At 43.4% G+C, this 23,261-nt stretch overlaps 1 protein-coding gene across 5 annotated transcripts in view; it reads right to left on the minus strand.

The window, feature by feature from the left end:
- VPS54 (VPS54 subunit of GARP complex) overlaps positions 1-23,261 on the minus strand; it is a 47,073-nt gene continuing 23,812 nt past the window's right edge. For all 5 annotated transcript variants that reach the window (XM_042036682.1, XM_042036681.1, XM_042036686.1 and 2 more), the window contains 14 exons: positions 21,509-21,564; positions 19,934-20,030; positions 19,113-19,450; positions 17,096-17,225; positions 16,478-16,659; positions 15,678-15,790; positions 14,305-14,368; positions 12,229-12,334; positions 8,798-8,885; positions 7,760-7,881; positions 7,575-7,655; positions 4,138-4,245; positions 3,183-3,277; positions 1-1,212 (listed from right to left, as the gene is read on the minus strand). In XM_042036682.1, coding sequence (XP_041892616.1) covers positions 1,107-1,212; positions 3,183-3,277; positions 4,138-4,245; positions 7,575-7,655; positions 7,760-7,881; positions 8,798-8,885; positions 12,229-12,334; positions 14,305-14,368; positions 15,678-15,790; positions 16,478-16,659; positions 17,096-17,225; positions 19,113-19,450; positions 19,934-20,030; positions 21,509-21,564 — 1,686 coding nt within the window. In that variant the 3' untranslated portion in view covers positions 1-1,106. The remainder of the gene's footprint in view (positions 1,213-3,182; positions 3,278-4,137; positions 4,246-7,574; positions 7,656-7,759; positions 7,882-8,797; positions 8,886-12,228; positions 12,335-14,304; positions 14,369-15,677; positions 15,791-16,477; positions 16,660-17,095; positions 17,226-19,112; positions 19,451-19,933; positions 20,031-21,508; positions 21,565-23,261) is intronic.

Below are 23,261 nucleotides of genomic sequence, written 5' to 3' on the forward strand. Positions count from 1 at the left end.
TGTGATTTTAGAGCTTTATTTTGACTGACAATTAATGACACGTGTTATGCTACCAGGTCAGCATGCCTGGCTGAGGGCACCACAGGCACACACACACTGCAGCAGAGACCATTCCATCAGACATGATCATCTCAGGGTTAGGCACTCGACTGGGGTCAGGTACAGAGGGGTGAGGTGAGGTGTGAAACACAGGCACTTGTACTGGCTACTGCCAGCCTCCAGTCTGTTAACGATAGTATTAAAAACTCTGAAATACATTGATGGCAGCTGCACTCTCCTTAATGGTGCAGCCTTTTATAAGCAGCCTAAAAACCTGAACATTCTTCTTGCCCTATTCTTTGTGGCCCTGTCCTTCCCCACTGGCTGGGGCCATGGGCAGCTGGAGGTGGCCATCCCTACAGCAGCCTTTCTCCCACCTTCCAGGTCCCCCAGGAGTCCCAGTGTTACCCTGTCACTGATAATGAGGGTCGGGTCACTCCTCCATCCCCCAGGGAATGGCTTTGAGGAACTGGCCCTTGCTTAGAAAATCTATCTTCAGATTTTAGGTCATGAGAAATCCCCTGGAACAGGATTGCTCCCTAACAAAGCTGAATCCTATATGTGAGCAATCAAAAGACATTTATTTATATAAAGTTCTGTAAAAAAATAAATTTTAGAACAGCATAGTTTCATAGAGAAAAACATTTTCTACAGAGTTCCAACTGCAAGATTTTTATATTGTACCATCATTAAATAAGGTGGGACACCATGTGAATTTCATTGCACTAGAAGAAATGCAAAGCATCTTTTTAATATAAAGATATACAGAGCATTCTAGACAACTACAGCTGTGTTACAGCTATGTGTTCTTTTGGATTTGGTCCAAAGAAACCTGAGTCTGTTTCCAGAGAGAATGAAAAAACATTGCACAGACAGCTGATCACTTGTTTCTTGCTGAAGGACACTGGAAGGATCTCTCCCTGCAGCACCCTCTGAGTCTAAGCTCCCCCGACTGTCAATCCTGCCCTTCTGGGGCTCTGGGCTCAAGTATTCACCTCACCGTCGTCACGCTGCTTAGAAGAAAGTCAGTCTGTTCTCAGAGCCAAGTGACTGCTCCCAGTGGATTATCACCTCTTCTGCTCCCAGATTTCAGCCATGTTTAGATCTAAGTTGTTAAGGCCTTTCAGAGCTTGAAGGTTTCCAGTGTAAAAAGCCACATCTGAAGTAACCAGCCTGCAGTGAAACACACAAGATTAGAATCTGACCCCATCCCATCCACCTGGAGTGCCTGGACAAGCAGACAAGGTTTGTTGAGGACTTTGGCACACAATTGCTACAATACATGTTCAAATCCTATGCCTGGATTAAATATTTTAAGTATCAGTTCAAAACTCAATGCTATGGATGTGGTTTATTTTACAGCAGTGATCATCCATAACAGGATTACTGCTGGGTGTAAAACTAGTTCTAGGGAAGGGAGATCAAACCATGAGTTCAGAAAACTCAGCAGGAATTAGGCATTTAAAACTTCTATTCTCTTGCTGTAATCCCAGGCTTATCTAGACTTAAACCCCCAATTCCATTACAACTAAGAATATTAATTATTGCAACATTAACTTCTGTATTCTAGAAGGTAATGATTCTATGATTCTAAGGTTAATGTAAAAAGCAACTGAACAGCACAACAGCTGTGTTGTTTGTAACAGTTTATACAGACTTAAAATCCCTCAGACACTGTTGAAACATGTCAGGGATCACGATGCTTCTTGCTAGCAAGATGTAGGAACAGAAGCTGTATTTACATGGTAAAAAAATTAACCAGGCTTCACAGACCTGGATTTTTACTATTATTACAGAAACAAGCAGTTTAAACAGAATGAGGATCAGAAAACCATGTTAAGAACCTGGTGAGTGAAGAGTGCTGGAACAGCAGCAAGTGCCATCCAGGGGTTGATGTTCCCCTTCTCAAGTAGCCCCAGCTCCCTGAGAGCTGTGTCTGAAGTAAGAAACTGCTGCCATCAGACAGTCCTGCGCCAGCTGAGACCTCCTGACTGCTGGAAAACACCCCTAGCACGTCACCAGGAACACCTGCCCCAACCCTCCTAATCCAAAAGGGATCCAGGCCCCTTACCACCAAGGACAGAACAAAACCAACAGTGCAGGATGAAGGCAGCACAGCACTGTGTTTGGGATTGGATATCCCAGTGAGAGACACCCTGAGCACATCCAGGGGCTCTCACATCAGCTGGGGCTGCAGTGGATACTCCACGAGCTTGGTTACAAACATCTTTCCAAGTACCAAAGGCAATGGGAAGTCACCTTGTGAGCACACCACGAGTACAGAGAACCAGTTCAGATAAACTCTTGCACAAAGTACAAGGAGGAATGGAATGCACATAAGCAGGAGAAGCAACAATAAATTGGAAAGGAACAGAATTTTAATTCCAGGGACATTTGAAACATTATCAACTTTCTTCTCTGACTTCTGCAACCTAAGACAATCTTTTCTTGCATGTGGGTAGGCCCACTGAGTTTCACCCTTGCTACACTGCAAACACATCACTGCCCCCAGGTCATTAAGAACAATTAAAAACTCCACTGTTTCAAGGAACAATCCAACTGACAACAGAATTCAGCCTGCAAGAGACTTTTCCTGGGAGGCGGGGACAGCCAGGCAACCCTCTCTCTCAGGAAAGGTACCCCTGACCTGTTTGGGGATGGGGTGTTGGGCTGTGGCAGGGAAGGGAAAAGCTCTGTAAGCATAAACTCTGTTTCAAATCTAGTTCTGCTGTAAAAACCATCCCTGCAGAGCTGCCCACTGCACAGATGAAATGCTGCTTTCTCCTATTTTTACTTTGCCAGCACCATGAGTCACCATCCACGTTTCAAAACTGCTTCAGGAATCACACAATTCCTGCTAATTAAACTGTGGCTGCTGCTGTCACGCAAAGGGAGAAAAAGGAATCCACGAGCTGAGGACACCTACAAGTAGGGTTCCAGTTGGACAGTGTCCAGCTCCCAGTCTGTTACCAAGTGGATTGCATTCCTAGTTACTGTGGAATGGCACAAGTCATGTCCTTTACTGTAAGGAAGCTACAAATGGGACATACTAAAACATGGAGCTGTGATTCTGCAATCACGACTTTGTTGCAGAAAAGTCAATGCCTGCTTATTTAAACAGCCAAAGAAGAGCCCCAACTCACCCATTCAGAGGCCCTCCATCATTGACCACATTGAGGTGGGCCAGCTGCCTCTTCAGGTGGAGTTTGTAGCTTGCGTTAATTCGTAAAAACAACATCTAGAAGAAACCACAGCAGCAGAGTAAGGAACTGTGCCCGTGCTCACATCACTGCCTCCACAGGGGAAACACACTGCCAACACCCTCAATCACTGACTTTTGGTTTTGTTTTTGCAACTCCTGTGATTCTTCCTTCTGCCAGTGCTTCAGCCTTGCCTTTCTGGCCACATACAGTCTGTAACACACAGGACACCCTCACCCACTCATTGTGGGTGGCACTTAGAGGACACTTTCTTTGGAATGTGAACTTTTCTCCTCTGTTGTCTGAAGTATCCAGCAACTTGTATTAAGCTTCGAAGATAACAAATCTCTCCTGTGCTAGGAGGGACCATTTAATCTAATGTGCAAGAAAAATGACAGCTTCTTGTATTCAGTGACTGGATTGGTCCTTCCTGTCCTTAAGATTTGCAACTCTGCAGTAGCAATGACTGCAGCAAAATCCTGCAAAAGCACATCTGGTACAGTCTGGGTGCACAGTCCATTTAGGGACTTTTGGAAGCCACTGATTCTGAGCAGTGTTACAGAACAGTCCTCTCAGAGGGCTGTACTCAAACCCCAAAATGTTGCCATTTGCAAGGCATTTCAGCACCAATTCCTGGATTGCCATCTCTAGACATCAAAAGGCAGCTCAAAATCCCGAAATCTCTTCTTTCTGTGTGTCATCATTCTCCCTACACATTGGAATACTTCCTTCAGCTCAGCCCAAGCTGTCCATGTGACTGCTGCCAAGCCCTTTAACGTGTGGGTTTCACCAGGACTCAAAAAAGAATTCCCCTCTCCCCAGATAAAGTCTCTCTTGTTCCCAGGTCCATGCACATTTGCAAGCAAGCTGTGAGATGAAGCTCAAAAATAACATTCACCTGAGTTTGCTCCTCAGGAAGGAGATCATATATAGCTTCATGCATCTTTGCCATTTGCTTGCAGATATTCCTGAAGCATGCTGAAGGAACAGGGGCTTTCACTTCATACTGCAAATAAACACACAACCAGTTAACTCATTTCTGCCACTTTAAAATGGTTCATGTAGGAGAGCTCCCAACAGCCACCTGGAGCTCTGCTTTGCTAATAATGTCAGGAATCAAGATCCATTTAGCACACCACAAATTAAAAGGGTGGCTGGGCATGATCTGATCCAGCCAGGAATTGCAGATGCAGGTCCCGTGGCTGCAAGCTGGCCCTCTCCTTCACACTGGTACAAGTCAATGACAGACAAGCACTTCTGCCTCTGAGAAATGTGCCCCTTAGTACTTCCCAAGAGAAAACTGCTTGTCTGTGTCATACACATCCAAATTTCTGAAGAATCAAGGAAAGGAAACCATAAAGAAATGGAAACTCCTGAAATCTCATCACTGGCCATAAAAAAAACCCCAGCCACAACACCATACAAAAAATCCCACAAGAACATTGCAGAAATACCTTGGAAAGCAAAGTAAAAAACCATCCCTTCTCCCAGTGCCTGAAATCCAAGAAACAAGGCACTGGGTAACACCAGATGGCAAGAGATTTGCTACAAAGGGAACAGAATTCTTATGTCCCCACTCTGGATAAAGATCTGAATAGCATTTCAGAAACACTGAAAACCTGTCCCAGGAACAGTGAAGCCAGCTGTGCAGTTCCAGGTGGAAAGCCCATGCCATCCCAGGGTGGGTGACACATAGGCAGGTCACCTTTGGGAGGGTGACACTTCCCCACGGAGCCTTGCACAATTCAGGAAAGAACCAGATTGTTGTAACTACATCATTTACAAACAGATTGGAGAAGATGCCTGCTTTTATGTGGGCCTAAATTGTGAAAGAGAACAAAGCTTGTCTGAGCACAAGAGAAAGAAAGAAATGGGGAGTTCTGAGAACATCTTTATGGAGAATCCAAACCAATGACCTAATTCTGACAGGAGAAGTAGCAGAAAAATAATGCTTTCTGTTCCAGGGAACAACCACCCAGCATGCAGGATCAAGCATGCCTCAAGACAAGGAAGTTAAGCAAGAAATTGTTTCCAATTTCCTGGCACGTTGTAAAGCCAGAGGGAACTGGGAGGCTACAGCAGTGGCTCTTGCATGATTACAGCCACACACAACTCTTCACCATCACAGGGAAAAGCTACGCCCTCAGGAAGTACCCCAAGTTCTCCTGGCCATTTTTATCAGCAGCTGAGATCAACAGCTTTAATACCATGAGGGATCAGAAAAAAACCTCACTGCTCTTCTGTCCAAACAGTCACAAGACAGCAAGTTCCAAGAGAAGCTCAGAACTCACACTGGATTTTTTTCCATTCATGGTAATGAATAAGCCTTTCCCATTTGTTAGTTTTATTATTTCCAGTGTTCAATAACCCCACTCCTGTTGTATTTCCCTGTTAAAGATAGCTGTTGGGAGTGTCCATGCTGCTGTGCACTGCCTTGTCTCAGTGGCACCAGGTGAGGACAGCTCCCATGCCATGGCGCTCCCAGGGGAAGCACAGCCTGGAAATGCAGAAGTAACTTGCTCATATTACCCAGTGCCAGGTCAACACCCTGTCCACTGCACCAACTGTTCATCTCCTCTACAAAGCAGGAATTTCTGGGTTTGAAGTGTGCTGGGCACCCACTGCCATGGAACTCACTTGTGCAGATTTACACACCTCAAAGCAGGTGACCGCTTCATCCCCAGGACACCGCAAACACCTGAACCCAGGAACACACTGACATGGTTGTACTGACATGCCTATTTCTGACACGCCTGTATTTATGCTCTGCCTATGTGCAGAGCATAAACCCAAATGTCCTGGGCTTATGCTCTGCACAGCCTTCAGTGCCAAGATTTCATTGTTTTAGGAACAAGATGAGCCAAATGATGAGGGGTGCTAGGAATTGAAGCAAATCAATCCTCCTTTGCTCCTGGACTCCGTGGGCTGCACTCATGCGGGCCAAGCACTGTCACTCAGCCTTCAAGAGCTCTAAAGGACAGGAAAAGCCTCAGTTTACATCCTGTGCCAGCTCCCAAAGGGACAATGGGCTGTGAAAATGGAGGGACCATAAGGGATGGGTTCTCACTAAATGTCATCAAGAGCATAAACTGCTCCTCCTTTGTTGTGGGCTACACTTGTTTAGTATCAATAATGTAAATTCTTGCATTTGTCTTTTATTCTCAAGAGATACAGTGGCCAAAAAGCCATGTTACTTAACAAAACAGCTACTTTTATGGGGGACAAAAACCCCCAAAACCAGCAGATCATTTTGGTCTTTAGAGAAGATCATAAACACATTTTTTAAAAAAGTAAACACAACAGGAGTGGGGAATCCCAATTCAAATGCTTTGGCTTTTTCCCCCCCCCCCCCCTTAAGTTTAGGCAGCACCATTTGACTGTCCAAAGAAACAGATGAAATGAAAAAGCACAACAAAAAGTAACAATATAATAAAAGAAACAGCAAGGAAGATAGAAATGCTGCCTGTTGTAACTGCCCCATGGCAGCTCTCATCAGCCTGTCCCCAACCTGTGCTCCTGTGCTTCCCATGAGCTCCTTGAAGGAAGAGGTTGGCCCAGGCCAATCAATCAAATCTATCACTAAAAAATTAATTTATTTGTGTCACAAAACAGCTTACTTCTTTCCCCCAAACCCCTAAGATCCAAAGCACACTACTAAGCTTTAAAAGGTCATGTACTTTATGTATCTGTGCGCCACGGAGGTGTCTCAGTGTGTTCCACCCTGAGGTGAGTCGGAGTAGATCCAGCCCAGGACCACACTGCACCACTGTTCAAACACCAAAGCACACCAGGAGCACGTCATGGGACAGCTACTAATAATGCTGCCCCAGAGCAGGAACTGCTGAGCACAGACCTCCAGTCCCCAGACCTGCAGCCCAACAGATGGGCTGGTCCTTCCCCTCCAAAACTCTTCCTCCTCAGCACTTTCCTGCCATTCCCTCAGCTGCCGGAAATGCCACCCTCCCCACTTGCAAAGAGCAGGAAATGGGACCTGCTGAGCCTGGCTGCAGACAAGAACTGTCAGTGGTAGGAGAGCACTTCAGTTCCTGAACAGCTGAGCATCTGCACCAGCCACAGCATTGCTGCTCCTGCTGAAGGAGCCAAGGAAACATTTCATTTTTCTGGGAGTGAAGGTGACTGACACCCAGGTGGCAAATGTGAACACAAAACACATTCATGAGAACAGCACAGAGCTTTCCATCTATATAGTTAAAAGAAATTCAAACAAGTCCTGGTTAGGAAAGTTTAAGCCTCCATTTGAAACATCTAGGCTGTATACAATGAGACCTCCAGTTGCAATTTAGAGAGCGTATAATTATTTCCATAAATCATTACCTTGGATAATAGTTTGTCAAATAAGCTATCCATTATGGCAACGAGCTTTGCTGAAATTTCAGCTATGTGGTCGTGATAATCCTGTAAGGGAAGAAAGCAGGTTTCATTTTCTAGCGGCATTCATGTTCTTCAGAGTACAGTCGAAATGCAGAACTTCACTTTTCAGAAACCGCCAGAAGAATTACCTTTGTGATGTGGTCAAAATGCCTGAGCATGCTGAACTGCTTCGGCTGCAGCCGAGCTTCAAAATGAGCCCTGATAATGGGAATGTAGTGTACAATAAGCTGGAGGCAACGTGAAGAAAGGGCTGTGAATGCAGGAAGAGAAATAACGTAGTTATTACACAGGAAGAGTCATTTCTGTATGGACCGTATGACATAAACAATAGATCTGACACAGCTTACCATGGTGAGCTTTTGTCTGTTGCAAAAGCACACAGATACATGTTTGTTTCCCTGGGAGCCCCCATCCAGTGAAGATGCCAGACTGTTACCTGGCTACTCACACCCAGCTTTGGTAAAATGGGATATGGGACTGATTTTACAAGAGGCTTTGAGTGTTTACTCGACATTTTGAGCCCTGAGCACATGCAGACATCGGGGAGATCTCAAAGGACCTGACTCATCAGCTACTTAACCTCAGCAACCACATTCTCAAGGCAGCAGTGTTTCTTCTGCAGTGGAGTACAAAACACCCTGCCCTGCCAGCACTGACCTGCCTTGAACCTGCTCCTGCTGCAGGGTCAACAGGATCCCAAAAAAACAGGCTTCTCCCAACTCCAACAGGAGTTTGCTGCTGCCAGCAAACCTGCCAGCAGCAGGACACTCAATGGTGCCAGTGTGGTCACCACATTGGCCAAACATTCTGCAGCAAAAACCTAACCCAGCTGTGGCCCAGAGCCTTTCAGCCCTTTCTCATCAGGCTGTTCCCTTTCCAAAAGGGAAATGCAGACTGGTAATCTCACCAGTTTCTCACCCTGAAACATGGGAACTGTAAATTTAAACACCTGCTCAAACCCATCAATCAAAGGCTCTTAATTTCAGGAGAAAGTTTAAAACTACACTCCAGACAGGTAACTTGGCAAGGTCTTATCACCCTCTGTGTCCATGCACAGCCCCAGAACTCAAACAAAGCTTATCATAGATATTTAGGGCTTTTCTGCACTTGGGTTTTTCCATAGGCAGGGGAACAACCTTTGACATTTTAAATACAGAAATCCATACCTAGGTTTTTTGTAGTGATTGTTTTCAAACCAACAACTTGTAATGCACCGGCTCCAAGCACTAATTGGCAACTTCTAGAGTTGAAATACTGTAAGAAAAAGGACAGTGAAAATGAATGTTGATTCTTTATCAACTACATAACCCCACAGTTTAGAAACACCATCAAAAGAATTTTGCAAGATTAAATAAGTTATTATGAAGGCCAGTTCCAGAGTTTCACTAGTTTTCCTCAGTAGAGTAGCCACGTGGAAAACCAGAGTGGAAAACTTCAAGATGACAAGTTTTTGCTCAGGCTCTTGACCTTCTCCACTGCTGATATTAAAGGAAACTTGAAAGCACTGAAACTCCCTCCTGCTGAGGTGACTGAATCTATGTTTGCAACATTATGAAATACTGGATTTAAGAAATGATGCACAGAAGATGAAAAGCCAGTCCTGTAAGAATTCCAGGTATAGTGGACAATTCATGCTTAAACTTTCCTAACTTACTTCCAGGAGAAAAGAAGTTATCATTAAAATCACATAGGCCAGCAAAGCCTCTGGGCAGTTAAGACAGTTGCTATCAGCATGTTCTGTCTTACACTGGAATTCTGCTTCCTTACACATCTTGAGACACCAGATACTCCAGACTGGCCTGGGTGATGCAGTAGAAAAGCCACTGCTGTTATCCCCAGTTCCTGCACTGAATGGAGAGCAGAAGTCCCAGGGCTCGTATTTGAACAGAACACTCTTTTGACACTGGGAGGCAAAACTTACAGAGAGCTGACCCTTTCTCATACACCTGAAGATTCAGAAGAAATTGTGACAAGACTGCCCTGCAGCTTTTGCCTGCAACACAGAGGATTTCCCTCATAAAGACCACTTTTCTGAGGGCAGGGGCATAATTCTGCTTCACAGGTCTTTCTTCATGATAATGCAAGAACAAGCCCAATATTTCAACCTTCCTTGGGCAAAAAGGGGAAATAATTTCTCTGTCTGTTGCCTGGTGTCAGTCACAAAATGCAGGCCCACAGAGCCACCATGGACCACCCCCCCAACTCTGGGTTGCCAGAATGGTGCATCCAGGGCCAGAAAAGCAATCCAGACCTCGCACTACAACTGAACCAGAGCTATGTGTGGCCCTTGAGCTGAGAGAGGCATAACCTACACTGCTGACAGAGGTCAGGGGCTGAAATTGCCTCACATTCACTTCATGTTCTCCAGAAAAGCAAGACCTTTTCTTACACCTGTGCATGGACTTTAAAGTAGAATCAGTGAGCCAAAGGCAGCTGTATCTCCCACCGCCTAAGCTCCTCAGGTATTTAGCTCAGGTTAGGTTTAACTGTGAGGCAGACCATCAAAAACTTGGTCTGTAAAGGGTGCTGGACACACGTACTGTCCCCTGCCTTCTGTGAGAATGACTGTTCCCAGATGGCCTGATGCAGACAGAACAGTGAGGGAGCAGAATGCCTGGAACAGCCAAAGAGCAACACCTCCTCCTTGTGCCTGCTGGGAGGAAAGCATTCCTGCACCCAGCAGGAGGGCCAAGAGCCTTCTCTTGTCTGCACTGCCTGAACGACCCCAGTAATTACAGCCACATGTGCTCAGTTTGGGCCCCTCACAACATTGAGGTGCTGGAGTGTGCCCAGAGAAGGGTCTGGAGCACAAGTCTGATGAGGAGCAGCTGAGGGAGCCAGGGGCACTCAGCCTGGAGAAAAGGAGGCTCAGAGGGACCTTCTTGCTCTCTACAACTCCCTGACAGGAGGGTGTAGCCATGTAGGGGGTCACTCTCTTCTTCCACAAGCAACAAGACAAGGGGAAGTGCCCTCAAGTTGCACCAGGGGAGGTTTAGTTTAGATATTAGGGATAATCTCTTCATTGAAAAGGTTGTCAAAGTTTGGAACAGGCTGCCCATGAAAGTGGTGGAGTCACCATCCCTGGAGGTATTTAAAAGACATGTAGATGTGGCCCTGGGGACATGGTTTAGTGGTGGCCTTGGCAGTGTTGGGTAAACAACTGGACTTGACTGATCTTACAGGTCTTTTCCAATCTAAATGATTCCATGATTTCTCCCATACACAGATGTCATTTCACTCAGGCTGCAGCCATAGCTCGGAACCACCTGGAATTTCATTACCTGGGAATGCTTTTCATTTTCCATCACAATCAGTCTAGCTCTTGCTACCCTCAAAGTTTGCTGGCTCTGACAGGTGTCAAACAAAAAGTGCAGTGACCTGCCAGGACACCTGGAGTGGCTCTACTTTGTTCGAAGTGTAATAAATGAGCTTTTGTTTTTCTAGCTGTTCTTGACATCTCTCCAATTGATGGCACCTTGCTGACAGACAGGAAATACAGTAATTAAACTGCACATGATGTTTGAATACCAAGAAACAAACCATAAATGACAGAGCTAGAATGAGATAAAGTAAGGAGAGGGAAGTAACACCTGTGAAAAGGTGCTGCAATTCCTGAGGGAAGCAGCAGGTGGAGAAGATTTGAATAGGGGCAGGCCCAGACAGACTGATTTGCCTTGGATAGTGCTTTTAAAAGGAAAGGTTTGTGGATTAATCTGAATGACAACTGCAGGGAGCAGTGTTCTTGCATCTGGTTTTTCAAATAAGAACTACCAACAGGACAAATATTTAAAAAGCTCCATCTCCTAGGGTTTGTTTCCCCTCTCCTGCCCCCCACCTTATGTAAAATATCCTTGTGGAGACTGAATCTGTTTATCTTTCAATGATTATGCTCATATTCAATACAACCTTTGTGGGCAGAGACACAAGTGAAAACCTTGACATAAATTAACTGCGAGGCTTTGGACCCTATATAGATACATGTATATGTGTGTCTGCGTGTGCGTGGATACATAGACAGTTTTAAGGTGCATTAATGTGCTCCTTTTATTATTATTTACTTCTATTACCTTGCAGGGTCTGGGCTTTACCAGCTTTCCTCTTCTCTAGTGAGAAATAAATGACAAAGAGGTCCTGGTGTTTCATCACCTTTACAACAGAACCTTCATCCCATACCATTTTTCATGCTTCTACTGACCCTACTAATTTGTAAAAACCAAGGGACTTGTTTCCTTCCTCAATATAGATATATATTTCTCTAGCATCTGGGATTAAATTGCTTTTTCTTCAGCAGCATTAATCCCACACCCAGCCTGAAGGACAGGCAGCTATGTCAATACTACTAGATGGGATTTCCAATACTCCAGGTGAACAGGAGGAAAGATAGCCCTCCCAGAGTTAATTCCCACAACAAATTACATCTTTAATGCTTTTGGCTTGAAAGGTTTCCTTATGGCATAGTAGCAAACACAATGATTTCTAGATAATTTGTATTAGTTATATGTAATCACAAAAACACATGAGTGTTATGGAGAGTAAGACATGTTCTCTGCACCCTGCCTGCCCCTGCTTGGCACAGGGGGCACATTTGGAGCCATACCTTCAGTAAATCAGACAGGCGGGTCAGCATGTCAGTGGTGATGGAGGGAATGTTATCCACACACTGGCAGTACTCCAGGATTATTCTTATTAGCAGCAATACTGTCCTGAAAAGAGAGGAAACAGCCAAATGTGCCATCTCAGTGCGCAAAAGATGTTGAAAAATCAAACACAAGCCAGTCATGTTGATAGAAAGCTACCCAATGCTAGAGATTATAGCACTGAATAAATCCACTAACTGATGTGGAGCAGAAGTGAAACATAAAGGAGATTTACACAGAGATAGTTACAACCAATACCCATTCCACAGGGTGGTGTGTGGAAGAAGTACTTCATATGAGAGAAAAACCTCTGAAAAATGTATGTAATAAATGCTAAGGAGTCACAGAGAAGGCAGCTGCAAAGAAACAGCACCAAATATTCAAAAATGCTCAACACCTGTAATTTTTCCTGAAGTCAGCAGGCACTGCAGAATTTGGGAGCTACTGGATGGAATTAAGGCGGCTTCCCACAGAGCAAGCATGCTCCTTTGAATTCAAATACACAGAAGGCAGGGAAATTGACGCAAGATAAAATGTTCAGAGTAGATATTTTAACATTTCAAAAAGCTAAATCTCTTTCTTCCTTTAGGCAGTAGAGTGCAGAAAGATGATGACAAGTCAGCTGAAAATAAACACCTGGAAAATGTTTTGTGAACTCTAGGCATTTGTGACGAATGCATTTTATTTGATTAGATGCAATGAAACTGGATGTAGAAGCGTGTAGAAATGAAACAAATATTTGCACTGTGAAGCTCATGATTGCTTCACAGAGCTCAACTGAACAAGTTTCAAGTGAGCAGAGGTGTATTATCAAACACATCATATATTAAGCAAATTTATCCTTTAGAGCAATGCTCTTGCTCAACCTGAAATGCTCTTCAGCAGTGATATCATCTGCCTGGCACAGAAGTTCTCAGCCATCAGACTCTGTTTCCAATTGAACAATGACACATCACCATGAAGCAACTCATAAAATGACAGCTGGTCCAAGACATTCTGTACATCACACCTTTTAAGTTTGGTGCAAACTGATGTTAGAGCTCTGGGGAGTGAGATCCTCCAGGCTTTACTCCCTCTCCAAAAATACTCTCATGCATAATTAATGCTTAAGCCTCACAGTCCCTGCAAACACAGCATGCTTTTACATGAAAGAAATAAGTGAGTATCATACATTTTAAAATGTCTCTGATATAACCAGCTTTAAGAAACCACTTTCCAATTCAAAGCAGACAGGATACCAAGAAACAGCATATGCAGCTTCTGAGATGGCCCATATCTTACTTTGAATAAGATAAGCAATCATTCAGTAGTGGACTCAGGCATTTTGGTGCTGTCCAGCCTGGAGAGAAGAGGGCTCTGGGGAGACCTTATTGCAGCCTTCCAGTACTTAAAGGGGCTTATGGGAAAGATAGGGACAAACTGTTTAGTTTGCCGGTGATAGGACAAGGAGCAACAGTTTTAAAGTAAAGGAGGGTAGATTCACACTGGACATAAGGAAGAAATTTTTTACAAAGAGAATGGTGGAACACTGGTACAGGCTGCCCAGAGAGGTGGTGGATGCCCCAGCCCTGGAAACATTCAAGGTCAAGTTGGACAGGGCTCTGAGCAGCCTGGTCTAGTGCAAGGCATCCCTGCTCACTGCAGGCAGTGCGGACAAGATGACCTTTAAAAGTCTCTTTCACCCCAAACTATTCTAAGAGCCTACAATTTTTGCCAGAGATAACAAAGATTGCAAGAAGCAACATTGGGCTCAGAAGACAAACCTGTATTATCAGCTGTGTGTTTTCATGAAATAATTGGAAAAAAGGATTCAAATAAAATTATAAACTTCAGCCTAGCCATTCAGAGAAGAAACAGCATTTTAATGTAGCAAAGAGTTTGTGGTACTTTATAACTGTTGGGAACCAAAGAGAAATTAGTCTATGAAAGGAGAGGGATCTTTAAGTAAGATTGCTAAAGCTGTTAGCATTCATCACAGTTCTACTCAAAAGTTCTTGCCAACTAACCCACTGCTAAGAGAAAAGAGTGCATCTTACCCAACTGTTGCATATTTTTGTCCTTCAACAATAAGGAATTCAGCTGGCTTTCTTTCTTCAGTAGCTAGACATTTTAGCAAGACAGGAAAAGGAGTGAGTTGAACTAAAAACAAGTGCAAAAAATGCTGTTTATAAAAATGCAGTGTTCACTTGCTAAGGTTTGAAAAAACCCACAATCAGTCTTTGTAGCATTTCTCTCTTTTACAGTATTTATTAGACAGTTGATCACCCATAATAATTTTTATGACCCATAAAGTTACTTCATTATCTGCTACAATTTTAGATCAAAAAATCCCATAGTCGCACAGTCATTATGGACTTAAAAACTCCAAATACAACAGGTTGAAAATAGAAGAAAGGCAGAAAAAGCCACTAGGTTTTCTACTATACATTCTCAAGTGATTTGCTGTGTATATTAATATTTTAACTGCAAATCACTTTTTCCTCAGGCTTCATAACAGAAGCTCTTACTGATGCAGTTTTTCACACTAAATTATCTGCTTGAAGGAGGCTGGAGGAGGTTATTTTACAAGCAATGGCTGATGAACATATTTTGGTGTTATGTTCCATAACTTGAGTGATTATTGCTTTAATACACTCCCTGTATTTGCTATGCTCCTTTTAGGAGGTCAGGGTTTCTCCACCATGACATCACTGTATTTTCTTCCTTCTAATCTCTTGCCATTTTTCTCCCCCTCTTTGCATGTTTTCTTCCTCTTCTGGATATTCATCCCCTCTCCCCCCATCACTGCAATACTGGACAAGTATCCCCACAAGGTAAGAACACATTAAGCATTCCCACTGTGCACACAGGGAAGTGGGGCAGAAGGAGGAAAAAGTGACTTCTCTGAGGTCAAATGAGGTTTCTGTGACAAGGTAAATCATTGAATGAACATGAGCTTTTCCTTCCACGAGCAGCCAGATGGCATGCTGCCTCTCATCTGAACCGGCGATGATGAAGCAGTGGGGAGGATGCAGGCTTCATTTCACACAAGGAGGGCTGAGCACATGCACGTGCTCCTCAGTTCCCTGCAATTCCTCAGCAGTACCTTGTGGGAAAAGACCGAATTTGTGCAGAGACTGCAAGCCTCTACACTGGGAATATTTGTATAAAAAGGCAGCTCCCTCCCTGTGCTAACACTTCTGGGCGTTTTCAAAATACAAACAGATAATCTTTCAGCGCAAGGCATTTCAACACTAGTAACAGAAAAAAAATACAATTAAAAAAACCAGCTATCAACTTTCTTCTCATCCCCCCAGAGGACAGTGAGCAAACAAAGATCCAGAGTGTCATCAGAATATGTTCATCAACATTCAACAGCAGAATTTGCAGATAATAAATTCAATTCACAGCAGGACTGCAAGACACACACCTGTTGGTTTTTTTTCAGGGAGAGAAATTCTGCCATCTGACACTGAATCAACGAGGTCCTGGAACTCAGCAGGAACTTCAGCTTGCTTCCAGCGCTCGTTGTCCAAAAGCAGGCTGGTTATAAACACAAAAGAGAGGAGGCTGAGAAAGAAATACCTTGTCTTGACAATTCTCCTGCCTGTAATGCTGTAGAACAATTTCTAAAAAGCCACTGGCCCCAAATGTTATGTCAGTCATCTTCATCAGAAGGAGGTGACCAACAACTGTCAGCAGCAAAACAGAACAACACTGTGCTGGTCTAGAGATCTCACGAATTGTTCACTCAATGAAGGCAATAAAGGTCTTTGAGATCACTGCCAATGAAATAATGTACAAATACTGGAATTTTAACAGCTTTTGATGGAGGAGAGCAAACAGACTTGATGGATGTTACTGGCAAGGCTGTTCCTCCAAGTGGTTTGGTTTTGGCTTTTTTTTTTTCAGGAAACAGCTGAAAGTGAATTATTCTTAAACCCCTGAAACAGAGCAACCCTGCCCCTTCAATGTTAGTCTTGTGTACCTTCTGTAGCTGTTGCTGTCCTTATTTAGGTAACTGGAGAAAAATCCAGTTTGAAGCAATCAACTTATGAAAACAGTAGAAGTCTAATATTGCTAATTGGGGTTCAATACAATTTTTTCACCCCCTGCTTTAAAGTACAACAAGCTTACAAATGTTCTAGGCAACAAAAGACTCTGTTTGGCTGGCATACGATACATAAAACTATTCATGGAAGAACACAAATATTGTCTGCCCAGAGGTACCTTAGCTTTGTCTTCCTCTCCTCATGAAACCTATTCACAAATCTATTGGCTTGACTCTGAAGAGCTCCTCTCAAGGACATGCTTTTCCTGCCACAGATCTGCTCAGTATCCAAGATAAAGCCTTCCATCAAGCGAGAAAGAGTAACAAACTCGTTGGAATTCAACTTCTCTAGGAAGCCATCCTGCATGCAAAGAAAACCATTGTAAGGAGACACAACACCACAAAAATACAGAGATGTACAGAAATAACTAGTCAGCATATCTGAGGGCTACTGCAGTTTTCAGAGGCACATTCTTTAACCCTACATGTGACAGACAGGGTAAACTGCAGTGCAAGCAGCTACCTGCACATAGACACGCATTCTCTGCATGAAGCATCAAAGACAGGAAGTCAGAATATTAAAAAGAGAAATAGGTAGAAGAAACCAACACTGCCTTACAATGGTGTATGTTAACACTAGTGTGCTCTGAGCATTACCATGCAGAGCCTGTGGCAGCAGGAACAGCCCTGTACTCCCATCGCAGACACCGCTCCAGAACCCTCATTAAAGCAGTAACCTGGAAGCAAATGCTCACCAAGCATGAGGCACCACCAGCAGTCTGACCCAAGCTCCTCACCTTTGCTCTTGCCATGAGGAACTTGACTGAACGATCATGGCAGATATCAGAGGCATTATAAAGTAACTCTTGGATATTGTTTGCCAGCCTGACCAGCTCCAGGTCAGTCAGTTTCATGTCGTCGCTGATCCTAAAAATGACAGAACCAGTTGGCTGAGCATCAGTTCATAGAGAAAACCATATTTTTGCACGCAGGAGGAAAGAGCCTTGCAGCAACTGTCAAATGCAGACAGTCAGCTAATCACCAAAGTCACTTTATACAGATGGGATCTTCTAAGATGCTGTCAATGTCCTGTCAGCCCCTGAAGCAAGGAAATGCATAATTGCACATCCTTATCTTTTTTTCTGAATCCGCATTCTAATTGCTATTAATGGTCTAAGAGTAAACAAGATATAACCATTACTGATACAATAAATATAATTAACATTTACTGAGCTAAAATTTACCCAGCTCCTGTAACACTTCAGCATCACAAGCATATGACAGATAAAACACAGCATCTTTCTTCTGATGCAAGTGTAAGGCCTAAAATAGATGCTCTGCACTCCCCCCAGCCTTAGTCTACAGGCTGTCATTCTACTACCTCTTTAGACTTCAGGCTCTGAAGTTGGTGCTTTTTAAAAAACCTTGTATGACTTGTCTACTGTTCTGAGGCGAGCACTTAGCACAGTTCTGCCGTTTATGGTTCACGCCATTAGTGAAGATCACAATCTTCTGGGCCAGCCCAAGAGACTGACAGCGTGACAGGAGAGAACTTGGGACACTGTGGAGCAACAACTGGGCTAACATTGTTCTGTGCAGTTTTATTAGCCTGCTCCAAACACAGAACAAAGGTGCAAACAAAACCAGAAGAGCGATGAAGCAAGTGCATTTTAGAATGAAGTTATGCAACCAGCCTCAGAAACTACTTTACTCCTCAGAACCTCTAGCTGGATGGTATATTTTTAGGAAACTTGGCAAAGTGCTCCAGACTAGTTTGGATCCAACCCCCTTCCCTTTCCCTGCTCCTCCACGTAACCCTGGACTCCTCTTCACATTTCATTTCTCCTCCAGCACACAACAGATGTTCAGACATACAAAGGCCTGCGTTTTATGCACAGCATATTTATTTTAAATCTATCTCCTTCAGCCAGCATTGTGATTTGGGGGGAAGGTCCCTATTGAAACTAACAGCTGCTTCAACACATAGGTTTAGATACTCAAGGACCAAGCAGCAAGAGCAGGCCACTTGCTGTCTTCCATCTTTCAGCAGGGTTAACATGTGGTATTTCAGTTGTGCTTCATATAACTCTGTATCCAGACTTACTGGCTTTTGAAATGGTTCATGCCTGAGTCCCATACATATTATGCCCAGTTCTTTTCAAAAGATAGCTCTGACTTGCTATCACAAGTAAGGGGTGCATAAAAGGATGCCAGAAGGTTAGACCTCTGGAGACTGGAGCACCTCAGGGCAGCACTGCCTGTGTAACCAAAGCACTGAGATGGATTTGTTTATTTATTTATGCAGGTCAAATGGTTGATGACAAAGAGGAGATTTTTCTCTAGAATTTATCAAGGTGTATTTCATGAAGCCAGCTTAAAATGAACAAACAAACAAACATAAAACCCTAGGAAAAATAACCATAGGGAACATGGACAGGGAACAGAAATGCTTCTGCCTGCTAAAGGCATGACAAACAATCTGTCTTTCACGGACTCACATCTTTCCTGCTCTCTACACAAGTGGCCTCCCCAGAAAAACTAATGGAGAAGGGGCTCTTTTCTGGAAGAAGTGACATAAATCAGTCCCTGTACCACTACAGATGCAGGTGAAAGCAAGGCAAATAAATGAAACAAAGGCTGGGAACAGTGCACTCTGATGGCAGTCTCTAGGGGGAGAGCCACTACACTTCACCTACCTAAAAAGCACATTCTTCCTAAGTCATTTTTGTACTCTGTGACCAGAAACAACCGCCTGCACCTCACCCCTTGTTCCGGCCACGCTGCCAGGTGGAGGCAGGCAAGGTATTCACTCACATCATCTCTACTCCTCCTGGAGTAACGGAAGAGGAGGTGTGCTCCTTGCTGGATGAGGAGTCGGTGGTGCACTCGGGCTCCGAGACGGAGTCACTGCTGCAGGGCTCGCTGTTGGGGGAGGTGTTCCTTTGGGAGGCCGTGTCGGCTGCTCCGGCTGGGAGCTCCCCGTCGCCGAAGGCGTCGCTGATGAACATTCCCTCGTGCGTCAGGTAGGCCACCTCGGTGTCCACCGTGCTCTCCTTAGCAGAGTTCTTCTGTAACGTGTCTTCCAGGTCTCTGGTTTTTTGGTTCTTGTCTAGAACCAAGAAAACCACGCTACGGATAGTATTTAACGTTGCCTAAAATGAGATATAACTTCTATTACAAAAAACACCCCAATACCCAGTGCCACAAGCTTATGCTAGAAGGAGATTTTCTTTTGCCCACAGAATTAAACTAAATTCTGGCTTTATTTTCTGTTGTGTGATTAGTATCTGGAGGCAGATCCATTTGTCTGATGGCAACCAGTATCTGGTGTTTCTGAGATAGGTGAAAGAAACCTCATTTGGAGCAATCCAACACATGCAAAAGTCCTGTCCTAATCCCTAGCAGCTTAGAATAGAAGTAATCGAGCAACAAGAAGTATTCTCTCTTTGCCACTGCTCTCTTTGCTAGCACTGATCATTTTTGCCCTGGATGCTGATATTCACATCTCCTTATTTCAATCAGAAGTTTGAACTCTACAAGCAAAACCAACATCTTACGACTTCAAATGGAAAAGCAACTTCATTCCCCCTTTCATGCCTGAACTATGTGAAGTTCTTTGTAAATTAATGTCTTACCTTTATTCTCTTGAGGAAGATGGTGAATTTACAAAAAATATTCTTCAGTAAATCAAACCACTGAGGAAAATTCATCATCCTCATCTGGTCTGCAAGCCTGAAAAAAGAGCAGTATTCAGCAAACAGCAACTGTTTGCTGGCCATGATGCCTACTGGCACATAAAGGAGAAAAAATGTGCTTTAAATGGAATTGCAAATATAAGGAAAACAGTGTAGACTTTTACCTGGCAAACAACAGACACCACCTAAACAACAGTCATAATCAACACAATGTAAGTGGAGTGGGGAAGGAGGGATACAGAATTAAATCATACTATAAGAAAATGAACGCTTCAGATTTACCCTTTACTTTTTTCCTGGGCATAATGTTCTTTTCCCTGGGATAAGTATGTGTTATCAACAAGGGAGAGGGTTAATAACATTTTCACAAACTACAAAAAAAACTACATGAAAATACTTTCCAAGTGTTACAAAGCTGTGTTATTAAGCCCATTTAAAGGCTTAATATGCAAGGTATTGCAATGAGACCACTTCTGCCATGAAAGTCACCTGTTTGTGGCAAAAGGGCAGAAAAGTCATTGACAGAACAAAAGTGAAACCCTCTAATACAGAGTTAGGACCCAAGAGCAGAAGAGTAAACACTGGAGAATGGTGACCAAATACCCAGTGTTTAAAAATGACCCTGTGCCCAGTTGTTACCCAGTCTGAGTATGAAACCCATGCAGGTTCTGCAACTCGCTTTGCTTTATCAGCTGGACTATTTTTATTATCTTGGGGTAACACTTTGCTGAGTCAAGTGAATCATAAAGCCACAGAAAAAACAGGAGCTGGCAGGGGCCCCTGGAGCCAGGGCCTCTGGAGCTGCCTTGCCAAGCCCTGCTCAAGGCAGGTCCAACTACACTGGGCTGCTCTGGGCCCTGCACAGTCAAAGCCTGACCATGTCCCAGAACACAGATTCCACAGCTTCTCTGGGCTTCTGTTCCAGTGTTTGACCAGTCCTATGGGGAACAGATTCTCCCTAAAATTCAACTGGCATTTCTCATCTTCCACATTGTGCCCATTGCGCTCTGTGCAAACTCTGAGAGGAGCCTGGCTCCAACTCCATCTGTGCTCTGGCATTTGCCTTTGCTGAGCTTGGTGAGATTCCTGATGGACCATTTCTAGGGCTGAAGTTGTCTGGTCTCGTCTCTGGATAGCTCCTGTTCTTGATTATGGGGGAGGAATTTAAACTAATGACATGTTTTAATACAAAGTCCCAGATTATGGCAACAGGGAATGCCTTCAAGTGGATATATATTCAAGAGGTATATGCTTCATGTAGTGAGATTCACAGAATTTTAGTATTTATTTCAAAGGTAAGTTTAAGGTAACATTAGGATCTGAATGAGAAGTAAAACACAATACCCACCCAGAGGCAGACAAAAACAGAGTCTTAAGATGCAAGAGAAGCATAATCCTTAACAATAGGGCAATTCAAGCAAAAATTAGAACAGTAAATTTATCTATGCTAAAAAACATACTATCCCCACCCACCACAAAAAAAAAAAAACAAACCCAAACTGGCTGCATACTTACTTAACAACCACTTCTGTATCTATTTCTTCTATCTGCGAAACCGTATTAACCACACACTGTCAAATTTTAAGGGGAAAAAAAACAAAACAAAAGAAGATCTTAATCCTCAAGTTAAATAAGGAAAAGTAAAATAAGAAAAGAAAGACATACTTTTATCACTTAACAACTTGTTTCTCTAAAAACAAACCAAAAGAAACCCCCCAAAGCAACTGGTGCATACAAAACTGGCCAGCTTCTTTAGCAGGCAGAAGCATTTCTTCAGGTCTCCAGTACAATCAATGTTCATTCCAAACACATCTACTGTTTTACTGCCATTCCACTGATCTCTTTTCCCATTACCTGTAAGCCCAAGGTACAAATCAACTCCGCTCAGACTGAAAAAGGGCTTTTCTCCCAAAACCAGTCAATAAACTGAACGAATGAATAGTAGAGTGTGAACTCATCTTGCCTTTAAGCAAGTTTGTACAATCCCAGTGGTGACTGAGGGCTGGCATCTCAAGCTACATCGGTTTTACCTGTGTTTTGAATAATAGTGGTCAGCACAAAAGCTTCTGAAGAACAGAACCTTGTTCTTGAATTATGCAGTGTGCTCAGTGCTAACAAATCTCTGCTCTTACACCCACCTGGCAACAAAAAGCTACTAAAAATCACTGACCAAAACAGCCCAGCAATGCATTTGAAGAGGAAGCACACTTTAAGTGTGGCAAGAAAACAGTTTCCCTTATTAAGGAAAAGTACCCCTAAGAGCTGAGACAATGGGCCACACACAAAAGCATTGCACAAACCACACAGAAATACTCAAATCCTGCCTGTTTTCCTTAACCAACAGAAACTTAGACCGGAATTTGATTAAACGTTGTCTACTATTAAGCAGAGGGGAAGCCTAAAAAATCCAACTTAAATTTCCCAGCAGAATGGGAAAAGCATTTTGAAACTGAGCAGAAAAACAGGGAGTGCTACCTGTCTATTATATGACCAAACAAAGAATTTAAAAGGGAAAAAAAAAGTCTCCTTATGACTGCTGATAGAGGCAAGTGAAAAAACAGTGGAGACTGCCAGGGAGATGAACAGCTTTATTGTGGTGTTATTCATTCATTCCTTTTTTTTTTTTTTTTTATTTACTAGCAATATGGGCCTATCCCCATCCTGCACAACCAGACCAACAGAACCATGGGGCTGCAAAGTGAAAGGCATTGGAGCAGCCAAGTCTGGCTTAAAACAAAAACCTTCAAATAACAGTATTAAAAAAACAAAATGCAAACTTTTAAAAACTAGGTTCCCAACCCAGTTCACAATGCAGCTGTGAACTGCAGACTGTCCTAAGAGACAGGACATGCCCAACCCAGCACCTATCTCCCAGGCTTTGAGATACACATCAGAGCGTAACTCTTGAAATTATCACCCATCTCTAGGGGAAAAAAAAATGTTCTTACACAATATTCTTCACATATGCAGGCAAACAAACAAGAGGAGTAAAACTGAAAGTACCAAACACACACTCTTAAGTTCAACCTAATCTGTTAGCAAACAAAAGCCAACATGTCACTATCCAAATTAGCCAATGTATTTCCCCCAAAGAAGTAATCTGAACTGTGTTCAATTATTGGTTTTAGCTGGTTTTATCAATAAAGCTTTTTAGCTTGAAAGATACACTGCCCTCAATGGCAAACCACCACACCAACACAGAAAAGGATTTGGGGCTTAATTTAAGGGTTTTTTTAAAGGTGAGCACTTCTACCTTCTGCATTACTTC

Source organism: Corvus kubaryi, unplaced genomic scaffold (assembly GCF_017639235.1).
Source record: "Corvus kubaryi isolate FWS band 111438036 unplaced genomic scaffold, C.kubaryi_AGA036_p1.0 37386, whole genome shotgun sequence".
Classification (NCBI taxonomy): Eukaryota; Metazoa; Chordata; class Aves; order Passeriformes; family Corvidae; genus Corvus; species Corvus kubaryi.